Source organism: Sciurus carolinensis, chromosome 3 (genome assembly GCF_902686445.1).
Source record: "Sciurus carolinensis chromosome 3, mSciCar1.2, whole genome shotgun sequence".
NCBI lineage: Eukaryota > Metazoa > Chordata > Mammalia > Rodentia > Sciuridae > Sciurus > Sciurus carolinensis.
The window spans coordinates 145,104,626-145,121,711 of NC_062215.1; the positions used below are offsets into that span (position 1 = coordinate 145,104,626).

The following is a 17,086-nucleotide window of genomic DNA, read 5'->3' on the forward strand; positions in this document are numbered from 1 at the left end:
TTTGCTAAGTTTCTTAGAGCCTTGTTAAGTTGCTGAGGCTGGCCTCAAACTTATGATCCTTCTGCCTTAGTCTCTGAAGTCTCTAGGATTACAAGTCTGTGACTATTCTCCTTTTGACAGACATTATTTCCAGTATTTTGTTTTAACAAACATTTTTAATATCTCCTTGGACCATGTGAGAGAGGGGCTAGAATACATACTTAGACATAGAAATGCTGGGTCATATCTTCTACTTTACTAGAAATTGGCAAATTCTTAATTTGGGGCTACGGACCCACACCTATGGCTATGTTTTAGAAGGTTTAACCTAACTTGTATTATAACAAAAGTATTTGGATTCCATGGATCTCACCAGATACTCCAAGAGGTCTGTAATGTATTCCCTAGATCCCCTACCTTCTCTCAATTAAGAGCTACTGCCATACAAAGTTATTAAATACAGAATTTTAAAATATTTAGAGGGCTGGGAAGATAGATCAGTCTGTAGAGTGCTTGCCTTGCAAGCACAAGGCCTTGGGTTCGATCCCCAGCACCAAAAAATAAAAAAATAAAAATAAATAAAATATTTAGAAAGCAGACTGTAAAGATTGATAACTAAGTTAAGTAGTATATTGGACTCAGGATTTAAAGGACTAGAAACAGACATCTGATCTGATGAAACAGGGTGGGAACCAACATGGAATTTAAAGGTAGCAGTGAGTAGAAGACTGAGAATAGCTTTCTGATCATACCTCCAACAACTCTTGTTCCCTCTTAACATTCAATTTATTTTCACATTGCAGGAAAAAAAGTGTGGTTGTTAGTTAGGAAAGTGTGAATAAAAAGGGCAGGATTCTGGAGGGTGAATGAGGTGATGAGTTGGGAAACGTTGCCCCTTCTTAGTCACATCTGAGACTGTGCTCAGATGATCTAGTTGATCTTTGTCACGCACAGGATGTTGAGGGCATCTCATCATAACCCAGAAAGGCCATGGCAGAAGATTGGATGAGAGCAGTTAGTTTATCAGAGTTTATTCTGGACTCCACACTGGGTTAAGCACTTTGTAGACAGCTCTTGTTTACTTCTTAAAACAATCTAATGAGGGAGATCCTACAATTGTCTCTTTTTTCATAAAGAAATTGAGGCATCTGACTCCAGGACCCATGCTATTAACTCAAAGTTCTACAAAGTCTTTGATTTTCTTTGATAGTGCTTTTAGAAAAGCATGCTGGAAAAGGCATCTGAAAACTTTAAAAAGTCCAAAATAAATGAATAAAATATTCTCAGTTTCTTGGGAAAACTTGCTATTTGGCAAAGAAGAATAAAACTGTTGTTCGAAGTTATTTTTGGCTGTGGGCACTATTGTTATAATAATTGTTTCATCATGATGTGCCATTTTCATATTCTAGATGCTGATCAAAGAAAGTCAATTAATTTCAAAGATGAAAATCATCCATGAAATGGGAAAGGCTCAAACTAAAATTCTCACACATTGTTCATGAGGACAATTGTAAATACAGCTTTCTTATAGACTCATTTCTCTTTTAAAAAATATTTTTAGTTGTCAATGGACGTAATACCTTTATTTATTTGTTTTTTATGTGGTGCCGAGGCTTGAACCCAGTACCTCACATATTTGAGGAAAGTGCTCCACCACTGAGCTATAACCCTAGCCCCATAGACTCACTTCTTCAGGTACACATACAACCTTCCATTTTACAAGGGCATTTTGGATGAAAACCAACACAATTTTATTATATGGATGGCACTATATCATCTGCTAGGAAGAACTGCAGTCTGAAAGCTTATTTCTGGCTGTAACAATTTTTTAAAATCATGACAAAATTATATTAGTTCATTTAGTCTTTATACTCTTTAGAAATTTACTTTGACTTGTATTTCTTTTTAATAAAACCTCAAATATGAATTTTTCTAAATTTTAAACTAGGAACATGTTCTCTTTCTACTCATGGATTACCTTCTCCCTTTCTCAGATTAGAGGAGCTGGGGCTGTCATTTTGTTCCATTTGATACTGTCCACTTTCATGATGAAGTTCTTCCTCAATTCCACTTTCAGATGATTGCCCACTTAATGTTCCTTCATTCCAACTTTTACAGTTCTCATCTGAACTGTGTCTCACATGCAGCATTGATTCTATATCTCCATCATGGTCAGTTCCATTACAGTATTTAGTTGGTGGATAATGCTGTGATATGAATCCAACAAATTTCATTCCTTTTTTAGCAGCGACATTAATCTGAGGTTTGAAAAGAGAAGGCAGAACAAGATGTAAACTCCATTTGCATTGATTATCAATTAACCTTTAGCTTTATGAAGGAAATTCATTAGAAGTGGAGTAAATTGACCATTAACTAAAGACCTATTCATAAACTAATTAATAATCCTTAAAATAGCACTTCTAAGATTAGAGCACACTATCATCATGAATTCTTCAAACATAACTAATGTACTTTAGACATTATGAAAGCAGGAGCTATGTTTTCTCTGAAAGCCCACAATTGTGAAGAACTTGTAATTTTTATAGCATGATCTTTAGAGACCATGTAACAAAGATCTTTGCAACTGAAGCAAAATTATTTGCGCACTATTCTAGCGGCCGGGGTTGTGACTCAGTGGTAGAGCGCTTACCTAACACGTGTGAGGCACTGGGTTCGACCTTCAGCATCACATAAAAACAAATAAATAAAATAAAGGTATTGTGTCCATCTATAATTTAAAAAATATTCTAGAAATCTCCACAAAATAACATTACCAAATACATCTTCATTATGTGGAACATTAATTTAAAAGCAAAACTCACATAGTACTCTGTGTGGTAAAGACAAGTGTACTTGCTCAATGTTAATAAAGAAAAACATAATATGACTAATGGTTGATAAATGTGTCCATAGAGAGCATAAAAACAATTCATAGCACAGTTCGTCTGAAGCTTTCTGACTTCAAAGGCATTTGCTTGTATACTTACTTCATAAGTATCTGCTAACACTGTATCTTGGTATTGTTGTCTCCTATCTGAGCCAAATACTAGTGATTAGATCAAATCCTATCAATTAAAGAATAGGATTCTGAAATAGATGACATGACAGGGAAATAATTTTAGAACTTAAGAGTGGTTATTTTCATGCTCTGTACTTTTCCCATTGAAATACTTATAAGATTGAGCTTCATTTAAATGCATACTGCCAGAAACCTAAGGCATTTTCTTCCCTGCTTTTCCTTCATTTCTTTAGTCTGTTTGTGTATATGCCTTTTTTCCTTTATTCAACTGGCAATTCTTCTGAGGGCAGAGGTTGTGTCTTATTCATCTTTGTTTGCAGTGTTTTGTAGTAATAGGTGCTCCATAAGTACTTGTTAAATAAGTTAAAATGACGATAAGGAATGTCTATTATGTGATTACATTTATATGATTAAATGTCTTCAACATTTGTATGTTTTAAATGTTACCTGGGAAGGTGAGAAAGAGTTATGATGGAGATTTCAAATGGAAATGTCTATAGTTAGAAAGAATTGGAATGAAAAAGGTCAGGAAGAACTGGGACAAAATCAAGATTCTATCAAAGAAGGAAATTTAACTTAGCTTCAGCTGAAGAGGCAGGAAAATTCTAAGGAGGGAGAGTCTGTGAGGGTGTGCAGTCAGACAAAGGACTATGGCTGGCACAAAATAATTTACTCCTATAAATTCACATATTAAAATTATAACAATGAGCCAGGCGCAGTGGCAACTTGGGAGGCTGAGGCAGGAGGATTGCAAGTTCAAAGCCAGCCTCAGCAGAAGTGAGGCACTAAGCAACTCAGTGAGACCCTGTCTCTAAATAAAATACAAAATAGGACTGGGGATGTGACTCACTGGTTGGTTGAGTGCCCCTGGGTTCAAATCCCAGTCCCTCCTCCCCCACCAAAAAAAAAAAAAAATAACAATGCATGAAACATTAAAAAAATAACCACAGATTTTCCTTTTTATCAGGTGTCCTGGGAGAGAACACCAGGGAGGGTTGGATAAGGAGGCAATGCATTTTGCAGGTGGAAATGGGTGAATTTATTATCTGCATTTTCTTCAGGTCTTATTAGTTGATTCGAGTTAGAAATGTTTTTCTACTAGTAGAAAATTTTATTTGGAAAGGTCTGGTAACAAATATAGTATTAATGTCTTTTCCATTTTTAAAGTTGGATGATTGATATTTTTAAAATGCCATTTTAATTTTAAAATCCTGAGGCAGGGGTGGGGAGGAAGAACACTTGGAAACCTAATTTTAAAAACAGAGTGAACACTGGTATAATGTTTAAACTTGACATGAAAGCTAGCTGTTCAACTATCAACTGTACATAAAGCAGCCATTCAAAAATAATATTTGGCACTCACTTATTGCTGTTACTCATACTCAGGGCAATGTTCAAATATTTCATGTGCTATGTTTCCTGAAGCTTTTCTATTCATGAAATAACCCCATTACTCTAATTGCTGAAATAACAGTACTTTCCTGTTTAAGTAGATCTTTGACTGTGTCCAGGAAGTCAAATACAAAACAAGGGTTCTGATGGTGATCTGTTAAGTCTAAATTAGTAGCTACATTTTTGTTTTCAAAAGAAGTTTTCTGGAGTGGATTTATTCCATGAAAAAGAAATAAATTTCCCAGAATAGTAGTCGTAAACAGTATGTGTACTTTGTTTATAAAAATCTAGTCTCAAAGACCATTCCTAAAAATCCTCACTGAATGATTACTTTATACCTAAATTGGAAATATTAGCTGCTATAACTGGCTATACACAAACTACAGGTAAGCTTACACACATGGTTATTTAAAGTGTGGAAGCAATAACAAAAACAAGTTTCACAGTTTCTTACCTGAAAGGAAATGCCTTAGTTTTTTGGCTATATGCATTTAAACAAAGCTAAAACCTTATAAGTAGGTCGATGCAGCTGAAAAAACAAAATACCCATAAAATCTCACCAAATCTAGAACATTTAGGAATATATACCTTTTCTTGGTTTTAATCAACATATAGTGTTCAACTTTTCATTTGTTTCAACTAACTTACATTGTAAGACTTTTCATTCTTCACAATTAGTTATTGTGTTAATGCCCATTAAATATTTGATTGTATTGATATACCATTGTTTCCTTGGGAAATTTCTCAGTTTTTGGAAATGTGGTTCATTATTCACTGTTGATTAAATATCTCTGTACAGAAATGACTTTTTCTCCTTTCAAGCATTTTCTTGGAATAGCCTCCAAAAGAGGTTACAAAATAAAATAGAACTTATGATTCTTATTACTAAGTTGATATTCAGGAACACTACCAATTTATTATAATGGCAGTTGCAAAATGAGTGCTAGTTTTTCTTAAGGTTTTGCCAATACTTCATTTAATAATTTTATTTTCCTAGGTTAATGCTGGTGATGTGTTAATTCTTGGTTTTTATTTACATTAAAAACTATTAGTTAGGTTGAACCTTTTGCTAGCTTTCTGTTATTTGTTTCATAACAAATATGCTGCCCATAGATCTGTCTGTTCATTTAAGACTGGACATTACTTTTGTGTATTTATATTCATTTCCTGTATATTGTGAATGAAACTTCCATAGGGTCTATTTGTTGCAGATTTCCCCCTGATTAATTTTTTTTAAATTCATTTTTATTGTAAGCAAATGGGATGCATCTTGTTTCTCTGTTTGTACATGAAGTAGAGGCATACTGTTTTTGTAATCATACCTTTACCTAGGGTAATAGTTTTTGATTCATTCTGTTATTTTTTCCCCTTCCCTCCCAATTAATTTTTAAAAGTTAATTTTTCTGGGCATAATTAGTTTATATACTTAAACTCCTCAACCTATTTATAATTGAATATGTTTGCTCTTCCATTTTTGGTCAGTTTTTTATACTTAAAAAAATTTCCTCCTTGGGCTGGGGCTGTAGCTCAGTGGTATAGTGCTTGCCTCATGTGTGAGGCACTGGTTAGAGCCTCAGCACCACATAAAAATAAATAAATAAATAAAGATATTGTGTTCTTCTACAACTAAAAAAATATTTTAAAAAATTACCTCCTTATCTCAACTGAAATGTGTAGAATCTATTTTCTATAGAATGACTGCCCACTTTCCCGGTAGAATCTATTAAATAATGGTGATTCTTCCATTTTTTTCTTATGGAGGGATTGTCATTAAATTTTCTCTATGTGATTAAATTTGCTTCTGGTACCTTCTGTTTCACTGGTCAGTATTTCTGTTTTTAACACTGTACAATTTAGTACAAGTTCTTCAGTATGTTTTAAATTCTGGTAGAGTGAGTCATCTATTATTTCTCTATTCTTTTTAAAGTAAAAAAGGAAATTGATAAAAGAAGAAATACCAAACTTTTTCAATATCACAAGAAAAATGTATATATTTAGTACCTTTTCTATCAGTTCTTTTGCTACGTCATTTGTTTGTGTCTCATAAGTTAGAGGACATTCCTCAATCACAAGTCTTGGGCGTCTCTGTCCCCTGGGTGCTGCCGAATGCTTTGAGCTGTAACAGAGAGAATATGTTCGTGGTTGGAGGCCAACTGCTGCTTTTCAGCTAATGAGTTCATGTGAAAATGAGTGAGAACTCACAAATAAGGTCCAAGGCAATCTTTTTGTTGTTTATTCAAGTCTGATGACTATCTTCTCACATAAAAAAACTAGAAACACATAGTAACATCTATTAAGTTAAAGTTCCTTAATGTAAACTTCTAGCTAATTTCTAATTTGAAATTAAAGAAAAGCTTCATGTCTTTTGTTTTAATTAAAGTTATGAGGAGTGATTTAAGATCATTGTTATATTTCATTATTATACAGAAGCATAAATACGAATCATATTTAAACTCAGATAAATATTGCCCTTTCTCTTTTTCTTATTTTCTGAACTTGTTTCCTTGCTTATTTTTAACTTTGTTAGGGCACTCTAAATCTATTTGAATAGTGCTACAAACAGAATAATTATTTATACACAGTGATGAGATTTGTAATTAGGACATAAGCATTGCTAATGTATGAAAACGTCATGTTTATTAAGTAACGTTGAACTAATAAATACCTGATGGGACTGTCTCTTAGCGAAAACCGAAACCTACACACCCTCTGCTAGACTTGTATAAGGAGACAATACTCAGTAGCAGATAGGGCCCTTAAACACCCAGGATTTTTTAAGGCCTCTGTTTTTCATTTTAATCTTTCTGTTTTCTCACTCTTTTCCTCTTATTTCATTTTTTCTTAGCCCTTTCATAGTTAAAGCAATTTTATTGATCCATCGCTATAAAAAGCAAGCAGTTTTTATTCTGGTTTTAGAGATGGTTTTTAAGAGTTGTATAAAAAATTTACTGTGTTGCTGGTAAGGCGACACATGCATGTAATCCCAGCGACTTGGAAGTCTTAGTCACAAGTCTCAAGGATCGAAAGTAGGCAACTTAGTAAAACCCTATCTCAAAAAAAAAAAAAAAAAAAAAAAATGTATTAATTTAAGACATTGTTCTGGCTATTCCCATTCTTCAGTATCATTCAACAGTATTTTTACCATTAAAAAATCTGCTGAATTTGAAATCTAGATAGGCAAAAATTGTTGCAGCATTAGTTGGAAAAGTAGCCAGTAATATTTTTGAAAAAATAAAATAAAATGAATGACTTTAAAATCTTATTTTTCATGTGCAGGGCCTGGGTTCTATCCTCAGTGCAAACAAACAAACAAAAACTTGGTGAAAAATAGTTGACAATCAGTTTGTCAAATTTGTGAGAACTTGACATAATAGATTTTTCTGTGGTAAAGTTTTAGAATGAGGAGATAGTTTTTGTTGCTACTATTAATGAAACAACATATGGCAATTCAAAGAGCTCAGTGAAAGTGGACTTCACAGGTCTGGTCAGCATGATTAGCCCAGTGATAGTGCTTATAGCTAACAACTATTCCTTTATCTGCTGTCCTTGCTACAGGAGCTTCCAGGTGCCTTGAGTATATTTTGCTTTCCTTTTGTCTACTACCATCCTCCTCTGGGACCTGTTTGCCTGCAAGGAGTTAAGGTCAGTCAGGAGTTTTAAGGAGGAGGTATGAATTTCCTTGCTTCAATCCAGTTTCAACTGAAAAATCTGTCTTAAACCGAAATCTCTAGTTACTCTTTATTTTCCATCACTTTTTCAAAATTATTTTCTTTTAGGCAAAGAAAACTCATTTTTAGCTGCATTGTAGCATGACTGTTTCCTTGGGAACCATGATTACCTTAATTTCAAACGCAGTAGCACCACCCTATATAGGTAACTTGCTGGTAGGTGTTTTCGCTGCCCCACAGATTGTATAGCAGGATGAATGGCCCCAACGATATAGCCTTTAAGATAATAGTCTTCCACTTTTGTTACTATATCCAGAACTGAGTTTATTTTGATGACTTCTGGATTTGGTGAAGCTGAAATATCAAAAGCAAAGAGAAATTTTCACATTCATAGGATTTAATTATACATTATTTCTATTTATGTATGATAATACTAATGAGTAGGCGAAATATCCATATGACTTAAACTTAGATAAATTGCACTATTTTTTATTATATATTTTCTAAACGTATTTCAGAAGAAAGCAAAAGTGATCTTATGAACTGATATGTAATATTAGCAATATGTCTTAAAGCAGACATACAATGCCTTGTATGTTGAATTAAGGCAGCTTTACTTTTTTTAAAAAAATTTAGTTGTAGATGAGTACAATACCTTTATCTTTTTTATTTATTTATTTATTTTATGTGGTGCTGAGGATCAAACCCAGTTCCTCCCACATGCTAGGCAAGTGCTCTACCACTGAGCTATCGCCACAGGTCCAAGGCAGCTTTATATTTTAGGATTTCATTTAAGAGACTATATTTCCATTAGTAGATATGGAACACATATATAAAATACATAATAATTTGAAGAGCCAATTGTTTTTATGATGTTGAACATGATGAGATGCATAATTTCTTAAAAATGAACAAACGTCATACAAGTCTTTTTATTTATTTATTTATTTTGGTACTGGGGATTGAACCTAGGTGCTTAACCACTGAGTTACGTCCCCAGTCCCTTTTACTTTTTATTTTGAGACAAAGTCTTGCTAAGGTGCTTAGGGCATCACTAAGTTGCTGAGGCTGTTGTCAAACTTGTGATCCTTCTGCCTCAGCCTTCTGAGTTGTTGGGATTATAGACATGAGCCATTGTGCCTGCTACAAATCTAAAACTAAAAATGGAGAAATGGCATTTGATAAATAGGAATCATCAAGAGCTTTATAATTTTCAATTAGTCTTCAAAAGTACCATGTTTTCTCTGAAAAGTTAAAAATATGATTTCTTATGGCACTTACATAAATGCTTAAGTAAATGAATTGAAATATAAAGTTACCCACAAGTTCTTTGTAACAAGTAAAGATTCTATATGTAGATGAAATCTAAATGTAAAATTAAGCCATCACTTAATGGAGAGAGAAATCTGTTGGAACTATAGAGTAGCACTATTTGTATAGACTAGAATATAAAAGGAAAAAAAAGGGCATTATTTGGGAAAATATTCTTAATATTCTAGCAATTTTAATTTATATCATTAGTTTATTTTCTCTGTGTTTGTTATTTAATGGAAAACAACCAAGAATTATTATCTAGAAATAAGCCTGCACTTTGATCATCTCTTCAGTCACAATACATATAAAATTAATTTCAGGTATGAGTTAAGTTGGTTCCTGGCCTTCTGTTAGTGTGGTCAGTGAAATCCAGCAAAGAACTTTTGCTGACTGCCTGAACACAGGAAGGAGGTTATGAAGCAGACAAGGAAGAAGGGTCAGAGGAAATCCCCTCCTCCCCTTACATTAACATCCACGTGATGGAAAAGAAATTCACCCTCAGTGGGTATTTTTGCCAACTTCTCAAACTAAAATAAAACACTCAACAGAATAGCTATACACGCCAGGATGAATTCATTTCCTCCAATTTTCATCCTCTTTTGGATTTAAACTAATATTCTACTTTTAATACATTTTCTTCATTATTATGAATAGAAATGAAAACAAAGAGAATGATCCTGGACTTTGAAGAAACAGCTGGGCTCCCATGTAAACATCCCAGCCCTGGCTGGTTGTGTGGCAATTATTCCATGATTCATTTGGTTCTCTCTTTTAATTTTGAATTACCAAAATTAATTTCTAAACAAAGGAACTGAAAAACTATGAAATAAAATGAAACAAACTCTTAAGACTAAGAAATGAAATACAACTTAAACTTATTTTATTTATTTATATATATAAATCCTACAAATTTTTAAAGAAAAATTATGGTCTTTTAATGAATCACACTGCAAACTGCAGAAAGTAGAAATGCTTTGCTGAGCATGATACAAAGAATCTTCACAGTCTGGACTCTGCCTGTGGATTCATATTTCACTCTATCATGCTATCTTTTGTGTAGCTTGCTTTGGCATGTCAGAACTACTCTTAAGTTTCTGACCCTGCCACTCTGTGTCATGCCACTAGGTCTTCATTTCCTTCCCTGTTTTCCCCATCCCAGTAAATCATTCCTTGCTCTGTGCTATGCCTACCTCCACCAGAGACCTTGTCAGACTATGTTATAGTTATTTTTTTATATGTCTGTCTTGATTGTTAGACTGAGAATTCCTTAAGGGCAAAAAAACCCCATAAAACCTTCTTTATGTCTTTCTATGCCTTGCATGTATTGGCATCAGATCTGCCATTTTGCTGCTCGAGTATTCTGCACCCCCCTCAACATTTTACAACCCAGATCTCAGCCTGCGAACATCCTAGCCAGCCATTGGTCCGCTCGTCAGCCTGTGAACATTCTTGTCAGTCATTGGTCCATTGTTATTAGCCTGCAAAATTCCACTACTTAAGAATAGCTCCACCATCATTCTTTCTTTCTCCCTCAATCGCTCTTGGGTGTGTTTTCTCTCTCTCTCTCTCTTTCCTCTTCACTCTCACTAGCTCTCTCTCCTCCTCATTCTCTCCCTCTCTCATTTTTTTCTCTCTCTCTCACCCTGCAGACAGACACTTTATCTGCTTAATAAGACTCTTGCGTGAGGTCTGCCCCCCTACCGCAGAGGGACACTGCACCTGCTCCTGTGCTGACTCAGCGCACCCTCACTGGGGCTCCCCACCTTCTTTGGAGGCTGGTGCAGGCATTTTGAATTATTCCTGAGGGCGTGGTCATCATCATTGGAAGGGCAGCTCCCTTCCTGAGACACCTACATGAGACAGAGGCCCTTTGACAGGTATCTCTATTTACCCACTTACATTCTACACCTTTCCCCATCCTCTTGTTCACAACTAGAAACACTGTAAATAATAACTGAACTCATCCTGTTCATTATAATAATGTTAAAGTCTTTATAGGGGCTATCTGGTTCAGGGCTGCATTTTCTGTGTATTAGGTGCTACCAATACTGATCTCCCCTTCAAAGGAGAGGTACTAGAAAATTGCAGGGTCATAATAAGCCTGCAGTGGGGAAACTTCAGTACCTCTGATCTTTACTGCTAGAGGGGAATACAGAAACAATATGAAAAACCAGGGGAAGAAAGTGTCCCTAACAAACCAAGATGCTATTGTGATAGAATCCAATGACAGCACGGCAGTAGAAATGACAGAAAAAGAGTTTAGAATCTGCATAATTAAAATGATCCATGAAGCAAAAGACGAGATAAGAGAGTAAATGCAAGCAATGCATGATCATTCCAGTAAACAGTTAAAAGAGCAAATGCAGGAAGCAAAAGAACACTTTAATAAAGAGATAGAGATTCTGAAAGAAAAAACAAACAGAAATACTTGAAATGAAAGAAACAATAAACCAAATTAAAAACTCAATAGAAAGCATCACCAACAGAATAGATCTCGTGGAAGACAGAATCTCAGACAATGAAGACAAAATATTTAATCTTGAAAATAAAGTTGAACAAACAGAGAAGATGTTTTGAAGTCATGAATGGAACCTCCAAGAATTTTGGGATATCATGAAAAGACCAAATTTAGGAATTATTGGGATTAAGGAAGGCACAGAAATACAAACCAAAGGAATGAAAAACATGTTCAATGAAATAATATCAGAAAATTCCTCAAACCTGAAAAATGAAATGGAAAATCAAATACAAGAGCCTTACAGAATACCAGGTGCACAAAATTACAACAGATCCACACCAAGGCACATTATAATGAAAATACCTCACATCCAAGATAAAGATAGGATTTTAAAGTCTGAGAGAGAAAAGTATCAGATTACATATAAGGGGAAACCAATATGGATATCAGCAGATTTCTCAACCCAGACTCTAAAAGTAAGAAGGGCCTGGAACAATATATTTCAAGTTCTGAAAGAACACGAATGCCAACCAAGAATCCTATACCCAGCAAAACTAACCTTCAGATTTGACAATGAAATAAAATCTTTCCATGATAAACAAAAGTTAGAAGACTTTACAAATAGAAAGCCTGCACTATAGAACATTCTCAGCAAAATATGTGAAAAACAACAAATCAGCAAAGGGAGGAACTACTCTAAAGAAAAGCCAATCAAAGGAGAAACCAAGTCAAGTTAAAAACCAAAAATAAGTCAAAATGACCAGGAATACAAATTATATCACAATAATAACCCTGAATGTCAATGACCTAAATTCAATAATCAAAAGACACAGACTGGCAGATTGAATTAAAAAGAAAGACCCAACAATATACTGCCTTCAAGAGACTCATCTCATAGAAAAAGACATCCACAGACTAAAGGTGAAAGGATGGGGAAAAACATACCACGCACATGAACCCAGTAAAAAAGCAGGGGTCTCCACCCTCATATCAGATAAAGTGGACTTCAAACCTAAATTAGTCAGAAGGGATAAAGAAGGACATTTCATACTGTGTAAGGAAGCATAAAACAGCAAAACATAACAATTTTAAATATTTATGCCCCAAACAATGGAGCATCTATGTACATCAAACAAACCCTTCTCAATTTTAAGAATCGAATTGACCAAAACACAATAACAGTAGGGGACTTTAACACACCACTCTCACTACTGGATAGAGCCTCTAAAGAAAAACTGAACAAAGAAATTATAAAACTAAATAATGCAATCAATGATATAGACTTAATGGACATTTACATAGTATTTCATCCATCATCGAGTGAATATACTTTCTTCTCAGCAGCTCATGGATCCTTGTCCAAAATAGACCATATGCTATGCCACAAAGAAGCCATTAGTAAATACAAAAAAATAGAGATACTACCCTGTATCCTATCAGACCATAATGGAATGCAATTAGAAATGAACAATAAAATAATAAACAAAACTACTCAATGACCTGGAGACTAAATAATATGTTATTGAATGATGCAATGATAACAGAAGACATCAGAGAAGAAATAAAAAAATTCTTAGAGGTAAATGAGAACAATGACACAACATATCAAAATATCTGGGACACTCTGAAAGCTGTACTAAGAGTAAAGTTCATTGCATTGAACTCATACATTAAAAAAATAAAAAGTCAACAACTAAATGATCTAACATTACATCTCAAAATCCTAGAAAAAGAAAAGATCAATACCAAAAATAGAAGAAGATAGGAAATAATTAAAATCAGAGCTGAAATCAATGAAATTGAAACAATTAAAAAAATTGACAAAATGAAAAGTTGGTTCTTTGAAAAAGTAAACAAAATTGATAAACCCCTAGCCACACTAATGAAGAAAAGGAGAGAGGAAACTCAAATAACTAAATTCGTGATGAAAAAGGAAAGATCACGACAGACACCATTGAAATACATAACATAATTAGAAGCTACTTTGAAAATCTATACTCCAACAAAATTAAAAAATATCAAAGACATTGACAAATTTTTAGAGACATATAATCCTCCCAAACTGAATCAGGAAGATGTACACAATCTAAATAGATCAATTTCAAGCACTGAAATAGAAGTCATCAAAAACCTATCAATCAAGAAAAGCCCAGGACCAGATGGATTCTCAGCTGAATTCTAAGACCTTTAAAGAAGAACTAATACCAATACTCCTCAAAGTATTCCAGGAAATAGAAAAGGAGGGAACGCTTCCAAATTCATTCTATGAGGCTAGTATCACTCTGATACCAAAACCAGTCAAAGACTCATCAAGGAAACAAAACTTTAGACTAATATCCCTGATGAACATAGATGCAAAAATCCTTAACAAAATACTGGCAAATCACATACAAAAACATATTAAAAAGATAGTGTACCATGATCAAGTGGGGTTTATCCCAGGAATGCAAGGTTGGTTCAACATCTGGAAATCAATAAATGTAATTCATCACATCAATAGACTTAAAGTTAAGAATCACATGATTATTTCAATAGATGCTGAGAAAGCGTTTGATAAAATACAGCACCCCTTCATGCTCAAAACACTAGAAAAAATAGGAATAGTAGGAACATACCTCAACATTGTAAAGGCTATCTATGCTAAGCCCACGGCCAACATCATTCTTTTTTTTTTTGGGGGTGCTGGGGATCGAACCCAGGGCCTTGTGCTTACAAGGCAAGCACTCTACCGACTGAGCTATCTCCCCAGCCCCCCAACATCATTCTTAATGGAGAAAAACTGAAAGCATTCCCTTAAAAAACTGGAACAAGACAGGGATGCCCTCTTTCACCACTTCTATTAAACATCGTCCTTGAAACACTTGCCAGAACAATTAGACAGACCTAAGAAATTAAAGGGATACAAATAGGAAAAGAAGAACTTAAGCCATCACTATTTGCTGATGACATGATCCTATATTTAAAGATCCAAAAAACTCCACTAGAAAACTTCTAGAACTAATAAATGAATTCAACAAAGATGCAGGATATAAATCTAATGCATTTCAATTCATAAGTGATGAATCCTCTGAAAGAGAAATTAGGAAAACCACTCCATTCATAATAGCCTCAAAAAAAAAAAAAAAAAACTTGGGAATCAATCTCACAAAAGAGGTGAAAGACCTCTACAATGAAAACTACAGAACACTAAAGAAAGAAATTGAAGAAAACCTTTGAAGATGGAAAGATCTCCCTGTTCTTGGGTAGGCAAAATTAACGTTGTCAAAATGGCCATTCTACCAAAGGCACTATATAGATTCAATGCAATTCCAATTAAAATCCCAAAGACATTCCTCAGAGAAATAGAGAAAGCAATCATGAACTTCATCTGGAAGAACAAGAGACCTCGAATAGCCAAAACAATCCTGAATAGAAAAAGTGAAACAGGAGGTATCACAATACCAGCCATTAAACTATATTACAGAGCAATAGTAACAAAAACAGTATGGTATTGGCACCAAAATAGACAGGCAGACAAATGGTAGAGAATAGAAGACACAGAGACAAAACCACATAAATACAGTCACCTCACACTAGACAAAGGAGCCAAAAACATACAATGGAGAAAAGATAGCCTGTTCAACAAATGGTGCTGGCAAAACTGGAAATCCATATGCAGTAAAATGAAATTAAACCTCTATCTCTCACCTGCACAAAACTCAACTCAAAATGGATCAATGACATAGGAATTAGAGAAGAGACCCTGCACCTAATAGAAGAAAAAATAGGCCCAAATCTTCATCATGTTGGCTTAGGATCAGACTTCCTCAACAAGACTCCCAAAGCACAAGAAATCAAAGCGTGGATCAATAAATGGGATGGACTCAAAACTAAAAAGCTTTTTCTCAGCAAAGGATACAATCAAGAATGTGAAGAGAGCCTACAGAGTGGGAGAAAATCTTTTCCACACACACTTCAGATAGAGCACTTATCTCCAAAATTTATAAAGAACTTAAAAAACTTTACACCCAAAATACAAGGAACCCAATCAATAAATGGGCCAAGGAACTGGACAGACACTTTACAGAAGAAGACATACAGGTGATTAATAAATATATGAAAAAGTGTTCAACATCTCTAGTAATTAGAGAAATGCAAATTAAAACAACTCTAAGATTTCATCTTACTCAAATTAGTTGGCTATTATCAAGAACACAAACAATAATAGATGTTGGCATGGATGTCGGGGAAAAGGTACACTTTTACATTGCTGGTGGGGTTACAAATTGGTGCAGCCACTCTGGAAAGCAGTGTGGAGAATCCTCAGAGAGCTTGGAATGGACCCACCTTTTGATCCAGTTTATACCCAAAGGACTTAAAACCAGCATACTACAATAACACAACCACATCAATGTTTATAGCAGCTCAGTTCACAATAGCCAGATTGTGGAACCAACCTAGATGCCTTTCAACAGATGAATAGATAAAGAAACTGTGGTATACATACACAATGGAATATTATTCAGTCATAAAGAAGAATAATATTATGACATTTGCAAATAAATGCGTGGAATTGGAGAATATCCTGCTAAGTGAAATAAGCCAAGCCCAAAAAAACCAAAGGCCAAACGTTTTCCCTGATAAGTGGAGAATGATATATAAGGGGGGTTGGGGGGATGGGGAGTGAGAGAAGAATGGAAGAACTTTAGATTATGTAGAAGGAGATAAGAGGGAGGGGGTATGAAAAATGGAATGAGATTTACATCATTACCCTATGTACATGTATGATTACATGAATAGTATGAATCTACGTCATGTACAACCATAGAAATGAAATGATGTACCCCATTTGTGTATAATGAATCAAAATGCAGTCTGTAAAAAATAAAAAAATAATAATTAAAAACAAAACAAAACAAAACAAAAAACTCCTGCATCTGGCATGGTTTATGGGTGCTTTCAGCATGTTCCTTAGGTCACTATGTTAAATTGGAAATGACGTTTGTTAGGGCAATTTGGAGGCAAAATTATTGCATGAAACTGGGAAAGAAATCACTGTTAACTAGTGGAAATGAAAAACATTAGGTTAGTAAATTAAGGAACAATTCAGGTTATCCAGACCTCATAGGAGAAAGACAAAATGGAAAAACATAGCTGTGCTGTGGAATCATTTTTCATTCTTTTGATCATGGAAGTGAGGGTGGTCAAAAACATGGTGGGAATCCAGAGTTGAAAGTCGTGTTCATGTCAGAAGACTCTAGCATGAGGCTCGACTTT

The 17,086-nt window shown here is 34.5% G+C and overlaps 1 protein-coding gene across 2 annotated transcripts in view; it reads right to left on the reverse strand.

Annotated features, from left to right (window-relative positions):
• Rftn2 (raftlin family member 2) overlaps positions 1 to 17,086 on the reverse strand; it is a 69,385-nt gene that overhangs the window by 37,517 nt on the left and 14,782 nt on the right. For both annotated transcript variants that reach the window (XM_047547122.1, XM_047547121.1), the window contains exons 3-5: positions 8,229 to 8,412; positions 6,392 to 6,506; positions 1,958 to 2,237 (exon numbers count right to left, since the gene is read on the reverse strand). In XM_047547122.1, coding sequence (XP_047403078.1) covers positions 1,958 to 2,237; positions 6,392 to 6,506; positions 8,229 to 8,412 — 579 coding nt within the window. The remainder of the gene's footprint in view (positions 1 to 1,957; positions 2,238 to 6,391; positions 6,507 to 8,228; positions 8,413 to 17,086) is intronic.